Raw genomic sequence first — 15,950 nt, 5'->3', positions numbered from 1 at the left:
TGGATTGGCCATGATGAATTGCCCCTTAGTGTCTAAAATTGCCCCTAGTGTTGGATTATGGAGATAGGGTGGAACTGTGGGGTTGGGTAGGGTGCTCTTTCGAAGAGCTGGTGCAGACTCGATGGGCCGAATGGCCTCCTTCTGCACTGTAAATTCTATGAAATCTATGAAATCTTCCATTTCTTGTCCACAGAGTTGGTCTCAGGAATGTTGTTGAGAAACTATTTTGACATCTGTGCAGCTTGGCTCTTAAAGGCATCAATATTGATGCACTTACACTGCAGCACTATCTTTGCTGATTTTCGGTGCAAAACTCATTCAATACTGCTGAGTGGTAACTTTTCCCAGAAAATAGCCTGACAGATCTCATCAAAGCAGCTTGTGTGACAAGACGATCATCTTGGAACATATCTTGGAACATAGAACATACAGTGCAGAAGGAGGCCATTCGGCCAATCGAGTCTGCACTGACCCACTTAAGCCCTCACTTCCACCCTATCCCCGTAACCCAATAACCCCTCCTAATTTTTTTTTTTGGACACGAAGGACAATTTAGCATGGCCAATCCACCTAACCTGCACGTCTTTGGACTGTGGGAGGAAACGTGAGCACCCGGAGGAAACTCACGCAGACACGGGGAGAACGTGCAGACTCCGCACTGACAGTGACCCAAGCCGGGATCGAACCTGGGACCTCGGCGCCGTGAGGCATCAGGGCTAACCCACTGCGCCACCGTGGGTTGTATTATACTAATACTATAATTATGGCTTTTCCTGAAGTGGATTTGTTGTACATTGGAAGATGTCTTGATTCCAAGGAAGATCAGTGGAAGGAAGGAAGGTGGTCAGTGCAGACTTGATGGGCCGAATGGCCTCTTTCTGCACTGCAGGGGTTCTATGGTAAGATTGGAGCATTAAAATGCCCACTTAAAATGATCGAGGGTAACAATGTTGCATTATAAAGTGCTATTAGGCTTTCATCTAGGTCATTAGTGAAACCTTGGGGCTGCTAGATTTCAAGTTCCAGCAAAGAAGTCACCGCTCTGGAGGGTCAATTGACACCATACTAACTCTGTGTTAGGGGCGGCACGGTAGCACAGTGGTTAGCACTGTTGGCTTCACAGCTCCAGAGCCCCAGGTTCGATTCCGACTTGGGCCTCTGGCTGTGCGGAGTCTGCAGGTTCTCGTGAGCGTGGGTTTTCTCTTGTGCTCCAGTTTCCTCCCACAGTCCAAAGATTTGCAGGTTAGGTGGATTGGCCATGCTAAATTGCCCTTAGTGTCCAAAGGGGTTGCTGGGTTACGGGGATGGGGTGTGGGCTTAAGTGGGGTGCTCTTTCCAAGGGCCGGTGCAGATATGATGGGCCGAATGGCCTCCTGCACTGTGCATTCTATGATTGAGGACAAATCATGTCTTGCAAAACTGGGAATTAAAGACACATCCACCTTTAGTGCTATCCTTACGATATACTGTGAAACTTTATGGAAACATTTCTGCAGTGTGAATATTTTCCTCATGTTTGGATTCAGCTCTTATGATAACAGCAAGTTTCCTTGGCTGATAAGTAACTTCAGTTGAGTGCTTCTGGTTTTTCCTATGTTTTGGTTTTTGTCTTGGTTTTGGGATGCTCAGCAATGTTGATTGAGTATTGTGTAAAGGCACCACTGCACCGGAAAATGCCAAGGGAAGTGCCACAGTGAAACTGTGTCAATATTGAAACATGTAAGACCATGACAGTTTGGGGGGGGGGGGTTGCTAACTTTGCCTTAGTTTAATTGCTCTGTTTTATCACCTTTGCTCTTGAGTCGCCAGGTATCTTTATGATACTGCCACGTGGTTCAAGTCCGAGTAATGATCAATAATCCAATACACCGATTAGTAAGATTTAAATCAAAGCACATTTATTATACAAGTAATCGCTACTCCTGCACAAATTCTACATCTAAGCTACTTCTACAACTAACAGGCCTATACTTAACTTGGAACTGGCCCACCAGGTCAGGGGAACAAATGGCCTTTCGTTCAGGTTCTGAGCCTGCGGGATTCGAAGTTGGTACAGGTTGGTAGCTAGGAGCGCCTATCTCGTAGCGAGTGTTGAAGTAAGACTTACAGGTTCGATCGGCTGCTGAAGAGTGAAGAGAGAGCGATTTGAACTTGGGGCTCAATTCTTATAGTTCCCAGGGACTTTCAGCCTTTCGGGGCGGACCCTGTACCTGGTCCCAAGTGATTGGACTTTGTCTCAATCACTTGGTTCGATTTTCTCCAATGCTGGAGCGGTTCCCTGATCGATGGGCGGTCTTGAGGTGGCCTCCTTTTGTGTAGGTTTCTGCTGGCGCCCAAGAGTCTGGTTTTGCTTTGTGTGTCTAAATGTTGCTTATTGTTCCCGGGGATTGCTCATTAGTATGCAGATGGCTGGTGTTTTGTTATGCTGATGGTTGCTGGTATCGATCTTGTCTGGCCTTTCCAGAGGTAAATACACAGCCAACCTGCAGCTGCTGGTTTTTGTCCTGTTGGCTGACTTTCCCATCAGTCTTTGCCGTTCGCCATTTTGAATTGGGAGTTGGCCATTTTAAGTGGCTACAGGTGTATATGTTGGTGGTGGAGGGGAGGAGTGCGTGATCGCCACTTGTTACACAAGCTGCTTTGATGAGATCTGTCAGGCCCCATTCTGGGGTAAGTGACCGTCGGCCATTCTGGGTAGAAGTGATCATCCGCTTGAGTCTTTGTGGGATAACTTGTCTTTTAGCTTATGCTACCTTCGTTGCTTCATTTTGGATTGACTTGCGTTCACCCACTCATCATTTCTCTTTTTTTTATACTTTAAAATTTTTTTCGAGTACCCAATTTTTTTTCCAATTAAGGGGCAATTTAGATCTCCAATCCATCTATCCCACACATCTTTGGGTTGTGTGGGGTGAGACCCTTGCAGACACCGGAGAGTGTGCAAACTCCACATGGACAGTGACCCAGGAGGGGCTGGGGTCAAACCTGGTGCTGTGAGGCAGTAGTGCTAACCACTGCCACCATGCTGCCCCCTTATCTTTTAATTTTAACTTTACTGATGTAACTTTCCTTGCATGTATCTTGGTTGGTGGGATATTTGGCTTGTAGGTGGGTGAAAAGCAATCAAATTCATTGAATCCAACAGTCCATGTATTCAAACTGTCACAAAAATAGCATCGCCATGTCGCATCTGTATAGGTAATATGATGTGACTCTGTTTCATCCGATGCCCCAGAACAACTGTTGTGACACCACCTTGAATACATAATATAGGCATTGTTACAGATTCCACAGAGACGCCTAATTTTGCAAGCTCATTGTTTAATGCCTCTGCATGTAGTTTAAGTTGGTCCAGGGTTAACAGTAATGCTTTCAGCTAGCTCGGATAAAGAGGAGAAATTTACCAGGAGGTTAGCCCAAAAATGGGGCAGAGCTGTCACTAAGGTCTTATGCAATAGCCCTGTAATCGAAACCATCAGAAACTGCGATTTAAATGCCAAACTTCGCATGATTGGATGGAATGGATGTTGCAGGTTCCGGGGTTTAGGTGTTTTAGTAAGCTCAGAGAAGGAGGCAAAAGAGGGGGAGGTGTGGCGCTGCTAGTCAAGAGCAGTATTACGGTGGCGGAGAGGATGCTAGATGGGGACTCTTCTTCCGAGGTAGTATTGGCTGAAGTTAGAAACAGGAAAGGAGAGGTCACCCTGTTGGGAGTTTTTTATAGGCCTCCTAATAGTTCTAGGGATGTAGAGGAAAGGATGGCGAAGATGATTCTGGATATGAGCGAAAGTAACAGGGTAGTTATTATGGGAGACTTTAACTTTTCAAATATTGACTGGAAAATATATAGTTCGAGTACAATAGATGGGTCGTTTTTTGTACAGTGTGTGCAGGAGGGTTTCCTGAAACAATATGTTGACAGGCCAACAAGAGGCGAGGCCACGTTGGATTTGGTTTTGGGTAATGAACCAGGCCAGGTGTTGGATTTGGAGGTAGGAGAGCACTTTGGGGACAGTGACCACAATTCGGTGACGTTTACGTTAATGATGGAAAGGGATAAGTATACACCGCAGGGCAAGAGTTATAGCTGGGGGAAGGGCAATTATGATGCCATTAGACGTGACTTGGGGGGGATAAGGTGGAGAAGTAGGCTGCAAGTGTTGGGCACACTGGATAAGTGGGGCTTGTTCAAGGATCAGCTACTGCGTGTTCTTGATAAGTATGTACCGGTCAGACAGGGAGGAAGGCGTCGAGCGAGGGAACCGTGGTTTACCAAGGAAGTGGAATCTCTTGTTAAGAGGAAGAAGAAGGCCTATGTGAAGATGAAGTGTGAAGTTTCGGTTGGGGCGATGGATAGTTACAAGGTAGCGAGGAAGGATCTAAAGAGAGAGCTAAGACGAGCAAGGAGGGGACATGAGAAGTATTTGGCAGGAAGGATCAAGGAAAACCCAAAAGCTTTCTATAGGTATGTCAGGAATAAGCGAATGACTAGGGAAAGAGTAGGACCAGTCAAGGACAGGGATGGGAAATTGTGTGTGGAGTCTGAAGAGATAGGCGAGATACTAAATGAATATTTTTCGTCAGTATTCACTCAGGAAAAAGATAATGTTGTGGAGGAGAATGCTGAGCCCCAGGCTAATAGAATAGATGGCATTGAGGTACGTAGGGAAGAGGTGTTGGCAATTCTGGACAGGCTGAAAATAGATAAGTCCCCGGGACCTGATAGGATTTATCCTAGGATTCTATGGGAGGCCAGGGAAGAGATTGCTGGACCTTTGGCTTTGATTTTTATGTCATCATTGGCTACAGGAATAGTGCCAGAGGACTGGAGGACAGCAAATGTGGTCCCTTTGTTCAAAAAGGGGAGCAGAGACAACCCCGGCAACTATAGACCGGTGAGCCTCACGTCTGTAGTGGGTAAAGTCTTGGAGGGGATTATAAGGGACAAGATTTATAATCATCTAGATAGGAATAATATGATCAGGGATAGTCAGCATGGCTTTGTGAAGGGTAGGTCATGCCTCACAAACCTTATTGAGTTCTTTGAGAAGGTGACTGAACAGGTAGACGAGGGTAGAGCAGTTGATGTGTATATGGATTTCAGCAAAGCGTTTGATAAGGTTCCCCACGGTAGGCTATTGCAAAAAATACGGAGGCTGGGGATTGAGGGTGATTTAGAGATGTGGATCAGAATTGGCTAGCTGAAAGAAGACAGAGGGTGGTGGTTGATGGGAAATGTTCAGAATGGAGTACAGTCACAAGTGGAGTACCACAAGGATCTGTTCTGGGGCCGTTGCTGTTTGTCATTTTTATCAATGACCTAGAGGAAGGCGCAGAAGGGTGGGTGAGTAAATTTGCAGACGATACTAAAGTCGGTGGTGTTGTCGATAGTGTGGAAGGATGTAGCAGGTTACAGAGGGATATAGATAAGCTGCAGAGCTGGGCTGAGAGGTGGCAAATGGAGTTTAATGTAGAGAAGTGTGAGGTGATTCACTTTGGAAGGAATAACAGGAATGCGGAATATTTGGCTAATGGTAAAGTTCTTGAAAGTGTGGCTGAGCAGAGGGATCTAGGTGTCCATGTACATAGATCCCTGAAAGTTGCCACCCAGGTTGATAGGGTTGTGAAGAAGGCCTATGGAGTGTTGGCCTTTATTGGTAGAGGGATTGAGTTCCGGAGTCGGGAGGTCATGTTGCAGCTGTACAGAACTCTGGTCCGGCCGCATTTGGAGTATTGCGTACAGTTCTGGTCACCGCATTATAGGAAGGACGTGGAGGCTTTGGAGCGGGTGCAGAGGAGATTTACCAGGATGTTGCCTGGTATGGAGGGAAAATCTTATGAGGAAAGGCTGACGGACTTGAGGTTGTTTTCGTTGGAGAGAAGAAGGTTAAGAGGAGACTTAATAGAGGCATACAAAATGATCAGGGGGTTGGATAGGGTGGACAGTGAGAGCCTTCTCCCGCGGATGGATATGGCTGGCACGAGGGGACATAACTTTAAACTGAGGGATAATAGATATAGGACAGAGGTCAGAGGTAGGTTCTTTACGCAAAGAGTAGTGAGGCCGTGGAATGCCCTACCTGCTACAGTAGTGAACTCGCCAACATTGAGGGCATTTAAAAGTTTATTGGATAAACATATGGATGATAATGGCATAGTGTAGGTTAGATGGCTTTTGTTTCGGTGCAACATCGTGGGCCGAAGGGCCTGTACTGCGCTGTATTGTTCTATGTTCTATGTTCTATGATTCCTTCCAGTGAAAGTTACCCAGGAAGTTAAAATAATTAAAACCACTTCTAACTTTAAAATGCGTATCATTAAATATTTTATAATTCTGTAGAATTTACATTATGCCGAAATTGGGCAAACCACAAACAACTGAGCTTTACGAGGGCCTTGAGGCATTCAGTGTATCTAGCTTTAGTGGTGTACACAATTTAAAAATCCAATTAAACTTCATTCAACAAGGTGTTACTTTTGCAAGGATTTTTACAGCGAAACTAAGAGCATTGAAGTGGATGTTTCCACTAAGTTATGGTTATGATGGAGCTAGCAGTATATGGGAGCCTTTACAGCTCAACCTATGGAGGGATGTAGACTCAGTGACAGCAACTTCAAAATTTCTGCACATGTGGGGTATCACCATTGGAGTGCTGATGGCAAAGACTGATTGGCCGTCATTACCACTACAGCTAAATCCAAACAATATATCAGCTACTGAGGATATTTATTATGTACAGACTCTTGAGAGATCTTTTAGAATCTTTTAAATGCAACTCTGGTAAAACTAACTTCAATCCATGGAATCCCATTTTATCTCTTCAATGTGTAAGCTTGCAGGCAGCACCAGTTTTACTCAGAAGCATTTTTTGACGGCCCATACAGGCTGATCTTAGACTTCTTGGCTTTTGGTTGGTAAACTTTATTTTCTCATGTAATTGCATATTTTTCCATGTAATTGCATATCAAATAAGGATTATTTTTGTCACATAACTGTGCATCCTAAATGTACAGTTCTGTGATAATTTTCCATCTATCAAGTACATTAAGCATATTGCTCTTCATTTGAGTTGCCACTTTGTAATCCTGCTTTACATAAATACAACAATTTGCATTTATAGACCTCTCAATCTAGATGAATATGTGGGACGGCAACCCCACCTATCACTCAAAAGGAGTTTTTTTAAGCTGCCTTTGGTTCTTCTACCACTGATTTTAAATCAGTGTCTTTTCTTTTGCCATTGGAAACAGTTTCTCTCTTTCTATTCTGTCCAGATTCCTCATAATTTTGAACACTTTTTCAATCTCTCGACCTTCCCGAGGGTGATAACCGCAGCAGAAAATATGCCTTTTTTAAAGTATTTTTTAAATCATTCTAGAAATAATTGTTGTAATCTATTTTTCATTTTTGAGTGAGAGATTTGACAAAATAAAAAAGTGTTTAGAATTTTTCGTATATTTCAGCAAAGCTTCTTTCTGTCAAAATTATTTGAAAGGAAATCAAATCACTATAAGAATGTTTTGAGCATTAGGAACATAAAAATAATACAATTATAAAGAATTGAAATCCACAAATCATTCCGAGAGTCTGCATTTTTCTGAAGCCATAGAACCATAGAATTCCTACAGTGCAGGAGAGGCCAATCAGCCCATTGAGTATGCACTGATCATCTGACAGAGCACCCTACCTAGGCCCACACCCGTAACCCCACCTAACCTACACATCTTTGGACACGAAGGGCAATTTAGCATGGCCAATCCACCTAACCTGCACGTCTTTGGACTGTGGAAGAAAACCGGAGCACTCGGGAACTCGCGCAGACACGGAGAGAAAGTGCAAACTCCACACAGAGTGACCCAAGGCTGGAATTGTACCCAGGTCTCTTGCGCTGTGAGGCACCACTGTACCATCCCCTTCACAACGGTTTTTCCACCATGTTCAGAGTAATGTGTAAGTTTGCACTTAAGTACCTTAATGTTGCTCCATTTTTATGGAGATTATAGAATTTTAATTTTGACAATTGAAAGTTGGTAAGTGATTTTTAATTTTAAAAATATACAAGTGATATTTTCAATGAACAGCAGTGCTTTTATAATTAATTTTAAAATATAGTGAAGAGTTATACATTTTCAAATAACATCTGGCGGGATGTTAAGTAATGGGTTAAGAGACATTGCAATTAGTTGTCTCATTTATGTTAAGTATCCATTAATTGACACTGATATGTAAAAGGGCTTCAGGTGGCCTCTGTCAGCTGGTGTGTTAAGAGTTTTGTGCAGAGGCTGTGGAAGTGAAATAAATGGTGTTTGGTGAAAAGGAACAAGAACTTTAGACTCTTCATTTCACAGCAACTAAAACAGGATAAACACGGCATCAGTAAAAATTGTTGATTTTTATTTAACTTCCTTCACTAAATTTTTAATTTCTTTAGATAGCAGACAAGAACTGGAGAAGTTTTTAAAACTGAAAAAATGCAAAGTGCCAAAAACAATTGAAAGTTTCATTGAAGTGTCTGAATCAGAAGATGGTGACAGCACTGAAGAGGAACCACACCAGTTCAACAATATCCAGGTATTGAATAATGTTTGAGAATCTGATATCATTATAAAATTATTTTTCTCTTTTCTGTTCCTATTTTCTTCCCTTTTCCCCCTCCTTCAGAAGACGTTGACCAACACGGTGGCATTGTGGATAGCACAATTGCTTCACAGCTCCAGGGTCCCAGGTTCGATTCCGGCTTGGGTCACTGTCTGTGCGGAGTCTGCACATCCTCCCCGTGTGTGCGTGGGTTTCCTCCGGGTGCTCCGGTTTCCTCCCACAGTCCAAAGATGTGCAGGTTAGGTGGATTGGCCATGATAAATTGCCCTTAGTGTCCAAAATTGCCCTTAGGGTTGGGTGGGGTTACTGGGTTATGAGGATAGGGTGGAGGTGTTGACCTTGGGTAGGGTGCTCTTTCCAAGAGCCGGTGCAGACTCGATGGGCTGAATGGCCTCCTGCACTGTAAATTCTATGAAATTCTATGAATTTGGGGTGTAATCCGACAGAGCTTCAGCCAATTGACCAATGTGCCAACAAGTTGTTTCATCATAGAGTACCGTGGCTGAAAATGTTCTGAACTGAGCACCATAAACGTACACATTCTGATCATGGTCACTAAAAACATTCAGAAATAGCATCCAGTCTGAGACCAGTTGCATCACCACTATTGTCACTCTGATTGACATCAGCTAGCTCAGCAAAAACTGGGATAGAACAAAACAGCAGTGACTTCACTTAAAACATTAAGTCCCACCCTACCGACCCTGGTCTGCAGCCTAAATCATGCACACCAGAGCTAACATTTATCTTTATCATTGGCGACAATTACAAGGGCAGCATGTAAGCTGCAGTAAGCATGGCAACTGTTTTGTGTAGTTCAGGCAATTGTTTGCACCTCGTTAACGTGGCCACGTGTCATTAGGCCATTTGGTAACAAAGTTCCCTGAAACTTGAGTGTATTGCCAGTACTTAAGGTGATGGTGGAACTGAGTAGAGTTGATAATGACTAGACTGCTGCATACTTAAGATTTCTTCACACTAACACTACTGAAATAAGTGTTAGGCTTCCTGAAGACAAAAAAGGCATTCTATTTCTGCAAGCATTCTTGTTTCCTTCCTCCCATGACTTAGTTTAAGTGTAAATGTATCACGCTTTGTGCTACTATCTTTTCTTTTTTTTAATAAATATTTTATTGAGGTATTTATGGTTTTGCAACGACAACAAAATAAACAATGTACATGTAAATATAAACATAGTGCAAAAGCCGTCTTCCACCCTTACAGGTCCCACCTTTACTAACCCCCTACTCTAAATTAAGCTAACACCCAACCCCCCCTCCCCCTTCTGCTGACGGTTAATTTTCCCCAAAGGAGTCGACAAATGGCTGCCATCTCTGGGCGAACCATAACATTGACCCTCTCAAGGCGAACTTGATTTTCTCCAAACAGAAAACAAGCCATGTCAGTTAGCCAGCTCTCTGTCTTCGGCGGCTTTGGATCCCTCCAAGCGGGCTACCGGGGAAGCAAAGGCTAGAACGTCTACCTCTTTCTCCTGGATTCCCGTGTCTTCCGAAAATCGCCACCTCTGGACTCGGTGCCACTCTTGTTTTTAACATCTTGGACATGATATCCGCAGACCCCTGCCAGAATCCCCTAAGCTTCGGGCATGCCCGAATATGGACATGGTTCGCTGACTCTCCCGCACACCATGCGCACCTATCTTCTGCCCCAAAGAACCTGCTCATCTGGGCCACTGTCATGTGGGCCCGGTGAATGACCTTAAATTGTATCAGGCTGAGCCTGGCACATGTTGTGGACACGTTAACTCTACTCAACGCGTCCGCCCAGAGACCATCCTCTACCTCTCCTCCTAACTCCTCTTCCCATTTGTATTTCATCTCCTCGGTCTGCGTCTCCTCTGACCCCATAAGCTCCTTATAAATGTCCGAAACCCTCCCTTCTCCCACATTCTGGAAACTACCCTGTCCTGAATCCCCCTTAGCGGCAGGAGCGGGAAGGTCGAGACCTGCCTGCGTAAGACGTCCTGCACCTGCAGGTACCGAAATTCATTTCCCCATGCCAATCCAAATTTCTCCTCCAGCTCCCTCAGGCTAGAAAAGCTCCCTTCCATAAACATCTCTCCCATCCTCTCAATCCCTGCTCTCTGCCATCTCTGGAACCCTCCATCCAGCCTTCCTGGGGCAAACCGATGATTATTATAGATTGGAGACCAGACCGATGCTCCCTCCGCTCCCACATGCCTCCTCCATTGCCCCCAGACCTTCAGGGCTGCCACCACCACAGGGCTGGTGGAGTATTGTGCCGGCAGGAACGGCAGCGGCGCCGTTACCAACGCCCCCAAACTGGTGCCCCTGCATGATGCCGCCTCCATACGCTCCCATACCGACCCTCCCCCCACCACCACCACCCATGGTCTTACCCGCCCATACAAAGCCAGTGATCACCTTATTAAAGAAGGACCGTGGAATAAAGATGGGGAGACACTGAAACACAGACCGCAATCTCGGGAGGACCGTCATGTTCACTGTCTGCACCCTCCCAGCACCTGTCAATGGAATCGCGTCCCACCTTCGGAAATTGTCCTTCATTTGATCCACTAATCGGGTCAAATTTAACTTGTGCAGCCCGCGCCACCTGAATGCCTAGGTATCGAAAGCTTCCCCCTACCACCCTAAACGGCAGCTCCCCCAATCGCCTCTCCTGTCCCCTTGCCTGGATCGCAAACATCTCACTTTTCCCCATATTCAGTTTATAACCCGAAAACCGGCCAAACTTCCCCCAGAATCCTCATAATTTCTTCCACCCCTCTAGTGGGTCCGAAACATATCGGAGCAGGTTGTCTGCATATAGCGAGACTGTGTTCCACCCCACCCCACCCCCCCACCGGACCAGGTCCTTCCAGCACCTTGAGGCTCTCAGCGCAATTGCCAGCGGCTCTATGGCCAACGCGAACAGCAGTGGGGAGAGGGGGCCTCCCTGTCTCGTCTCCCGATGCAGCCTGAAATAGTCCGATATTGACTTGTTCGTCCGTACGCTTGCACCAGGAGCCTGGTACAACAGCGTGACCCAGTCAATGAAGCCCCGCCCAAATTCAAACTGCCCCAGTACCTCCCACAGATATTCCCATTCCACCCGATCAAATGCCTTCTCTGCGTCCATTGTGCCCACTACCTCCACGTCCCCACCTTCTGGGGGCATCCGAGATTGTGATCGGCGAATACCCGTGTCCACTACCCTCGTCAGTAGAGCCCTGTTCAAAATACAAAAAGTAAATCCGGGAGTACAATTTATGCACATGTGAGTAAAAGGAGGTCAATATCGGACCATTTGCTCCATGAACCCCTTTAGCTCCTTCGCCATTGCTGGCACCCTGCCTGTCCTTGAGCTCGACCGGTCTAGCCCAGGGTCGATAACTGTGTTAAAGTCCCCTCCCATGACCAAATTATGCGAATCCTGGTCCAGGATCTTCCCCAACATCCTCTTTATAAACCCCACATCATCCCAATTTGGCAAGTACACATTCACTAGTACCACCGGCAGCCCCTCCAGCTTCCCACTGACCACAATGTACCGGCCTCCCACATCCGCAACTATTCTTCCCGCCTCAAATAACACTCGTTTATTAATCTGGATCGCGACCCCTCGTCTTAGACTCCAGCCCCGAGTGAAAAACCTGTCTGACCCATCCCTTCCTTAATCTTATCTGATCCGTTACTGTAAGGTGCGTCTCCTGTAATATTACCACGTCCGCCTTCAGTCCCCTCAGATACGCGAACACTCGTGCCCTCTTAACTGGCCCATTTAGCCCTCTCACATTCCATGTGATCAGCCTGGTTGGGGGGGCTTATCGCCACCTCCCCTCCTTCGCCGTTCAGCCACCCCCTTTCTTGGGCCAGTCTCCAGCCCACGCCCCACGCATCCGCCGGCCCGCCCTCAGGCAGCCTCCGCCCCCGACTTCCTTTCTGTCCCACGGCAAAAATCCCTCCCCGTCAGCAGAACATTTCCCCCCCCCTCACCCCCAGTAACAGCACTATGTAAACCAACCCCTTCAACAAGCAGAACATCTGCTCACCCCCCATTGCGCTTCCGTGAGCTAGCCCACCCAGCTAGCTTAATGACCCCCACCCATGGCGCCAGACATTCTCCCACCTATTTTGTGTCCCCCCCCCCCGGCTCGAACACATATGCAAAAGAAAAACAATTCCAACATAATTGCCCGAAAATAAAACACGAAAAACAAAGAAAAGATCAAAAGGAAGATCCAACATCTAACAAACACACCCCCATCCCCCATCAGTGCAAATGTAAACTTTAACTCGCTCAGCTCTGCAACAAACCCCAAATCAATACAGAAGGCATTACAGATAACGTCCAAAAAACAAGAGACTTTTTCAACATGAATGCTGCAGCAAAGTTCAAAGACTTCAGTCTGCCATCTGTCCTTTCCTTCTAGTGAAGTCCATTGCTTCCTCGGGCGATTCAAAATAAAAATGTTGCTCCTCATACGTGACCCAAAGACGTGCCGGATACAGCAGTCCAAACTTAACCTTTGTCTTGAAAAGGGTCGACTTTATCTGATTGAACCCCGCTCTTCTCCTGGCTACACCCGCACTCCGATCCTGTTAGATCCGCAGGACACTATTCTCCCATTTACAACTCCGTGTCTGCCTGGCCCACCGTAAAATACACTCCTTGTCCAAGTACATGTGGAATCTCACCACCATTGCCCTCGGGAGGGGTCCCCCACTCACGGCTTCCTCGCGAGCGCTCTGTGAGCCCTGTCCACCTCCCAAGGGTCGGGAGAAAGTCCCATCCCCCAGTAACTTCTCGAAAGTCCCATCCCCCAGTAACCGCTCTGTCTGCCCCAGCGTCCACTCCTTCGGACCCCTCCGGGAGACCTGCTGGCGGGACCTATTCGCTAGGTCCTCCACCTTCGCCAGGAGCCTTTTCTCAGCATCCCCACCTCCGACTCCACCGCTGTTTGATGTTCCTCCTGCTCAGTCAGTGCCTTCTCTACTTTCTGGATCGACCGGTCTTGGGCATCCAGTCTAAGTTCTAGCCGCGCAATCAATTCCTTAATCGGGTCCAAGCATTCCTGCTTCTGCTTGGTGAAGCCCTCCTGAATAAACTGCATCAGCTGCTCTGTCGACCGCTGGGTCGACAAGCCAGGACCCCGGTCATCCGCCATGCTTTCTCCCGCTGCAGCTTCAGCCCAAACCTTCTCGGTTCGCCTATTTCTTCCTTTGTGAGCACTTCTAGTCCGCCTCTCCATGCACTGATGTAGGAATCCACTCCACAATTACCTCCACCATCAATTTACCGAATCAAGTCTGACAAAAAATCGGGGGCAAAGGTCCGACCCGAGCGGGAGCCACCAAATGTGCGACCTACTCCTTCGTAGCCGCCACTGGAAGTCCTAGTATCTTTTCTTAACATGTGTATTTGCTATTTCCAATTTTTAGGCGATGAATGTCAACCAGAATATTTTTGGCACACATTTTATAAGATATGATTACAAAAACAAATACTGCCAATGCTGGAAATTTGAATTGAGAACAGAATACTGGAAATACTCAGCAGGTCAGGCAATATCTGTGGAGAGAGAGAAAAAAACAGTTAATGTTTCTTGTTGATGATGATGTTTTACCTGAAGCGATAGTTGGGATGAAAGATCATCAACCTAAAATATGAACTTTATGTCTCTTCATAATTCTTTTTTTTTAAATTTAGTGTACCCAATTCATTTTTTTCAATTAAGGGACAATTTAGCGTGGCCAATTCACCTAGTCTGCACACCTTTGGGTTGTGGGGGCGAAACCCACGCAAACACGGGGAGAATGTGCAAACTCCACACAGACAGTGACCCAGAGCCGGGATTGAACCTGGGACCTCGGCGCCGTGAGGTTGTAGGGCTAACCCACTGCGCCACCGTGCTGCCCTATCTCTTCATAATTCATGATTGATCTGCTGAGTATTTTCAACATTTTATATTTGTCCTATACTTTTAGTACAGAGATGAGGGGAATTTTTTTCTGAGGGTTGTGAGTCTTTGGAACTCTCTTGCTCCAAAGGTGATGGAAAAAGAGTCTTTGAATATTTTTAAGGCAGAGCTAAATAGATTCTTGATAAGCAAGGAGGTGAAAGGTTATGAGGGGAGGTGGAAATGAGAAGTTGAGGTTACAATCAGATCAACCATGATATTTAAAGGTGGAGCAGACTTGAGGCGTCGATTGGCCTACTCCTCCTAATTCTTATGTCGGTTTCAAATGCACTAAATGGAAGAAAGTAAATGTAGGCTGGTATTTTTCTGCTTTTCCCACGTGCGGGATCTTCCTGTCTGCTGAAAGCGAACCCCCCTCCGCGATGGGTTCCCCGGTTACGGGAAAAGTGAGCAACGTAAATGGACATTAACTTTGGTGGGCCCGGGAGTACCCACTGGCGGCCAATGTTAAGACCATAAGACATAGGAGCGGAAGTAAGGCCATTCGGCCCATCGAGTCCACTCCACCATTCAATCATGGCTGATTTCAACTCCATTTACCCGCTCTCTCTCCATAGCCCTTAATTCCTCGAGAAATCAAGAATTTATCAACTTCTGTCTGAAAGACACTCAACGTCCCGGCCTCCACCGCCCTCTGTGGCAATGAATTCCACATACCCACCACTCTCTGGCTGAAGAAATTTCTCCTCATCTCTGTTCTAAATAGGATGAATATATGAATAGGATGGGAATAGAAGGATACGGACCCAGGAAGTGTAGAAGATTGTAGTTTAGTCGGGCAGTATGGTCGGCACGGGCTTGGAGGGCCGAAGGGCCTGTTCCTGTGCTGTACATTTCTTTGTTCTTTGTTCTTTGTAAAGTGACTCCCTTTTATTCTAAGGCTGTACCCCCGGATCCTAGTCTCCCCTGCTAATGGAAACAACTTCCCTACATCCACCCTATCTAAGCCATTCATTATCTTGTAAGTTTCTATTAGATCTCCCCTCAACCTCCTAAACTCCAATGAATATAATCCCAGGATCCTCAGACGTTCATCGTATGTTAGGCCTACCATTCCTGGGATCATCCGTGTGAATCTCCGCTGGGCCCAAAATTGCTCACAGTATTCTAAATGGGGCCTAACTAATGCTTTATAAAGCTTCAGAAGTACATCCCTGCTTTTATATTCCAAGCCTCTTGAGATGAATGACAACATTGCATTTGCTTTCTTAATTACGGACTCAACCTGCAAGTTTACCTTTAGAGAATCCTGGACTAGGACTCCCAAATCCCTTTGCACTTCAGCATTATGAATTTTGTCACCGTTTAGAAAATAGTCCACGCCTCTATTCTTTTTTCCAAAGTGCAAGACCTCGCACTTGCCCACGTTGAATTTCATCAGCCATTTCTTGG

General features: G+C 46.1%; 1 protein-coding gene across 1 annotated transcript in view; it reads left to right on the top strand.

The window, feature by feature from the left end:
* bend5 (BEN domain containing 5) overlaps window positions 1-15,950 on the top strand; it is a 94,887-nt gene that overhangs the window by 16,545 nt on the left and 62,392 nt on the right. Inside the window, exon 2 of the mRNA XM_072467415.1 lies at window positions 8,430-8,569. Within this exon, the coding sequence (XP_072323516.1) occupies window positions 8,430-8,569 (140 nt within the window). The remainder of the gene's footprint in view (window positions 1-8,429; window positions 8,570-15,950) is intronic.

Source organism: Scyliorhinus torazame, chromosome 11 (assembly GCF_047496885.1).
Source record: "Scyliorhinus torazame isolate Kashiwa2021f chromosome 11, sScyTor2.1, whole genome shotgun sequence".
Classification (NCBI taxonomy): Eukaryota; Metazoa; Chordata; class Chondrichthyes; order Carcharhiniformes; family Scyliorhinidae; genus Scyliorhinus; species Scyliorhinus torazame.
Note: the sequence above shows the minus strand (reverse complement) of the source record. Positions and strands in the feature narration are given on the sequence as shown.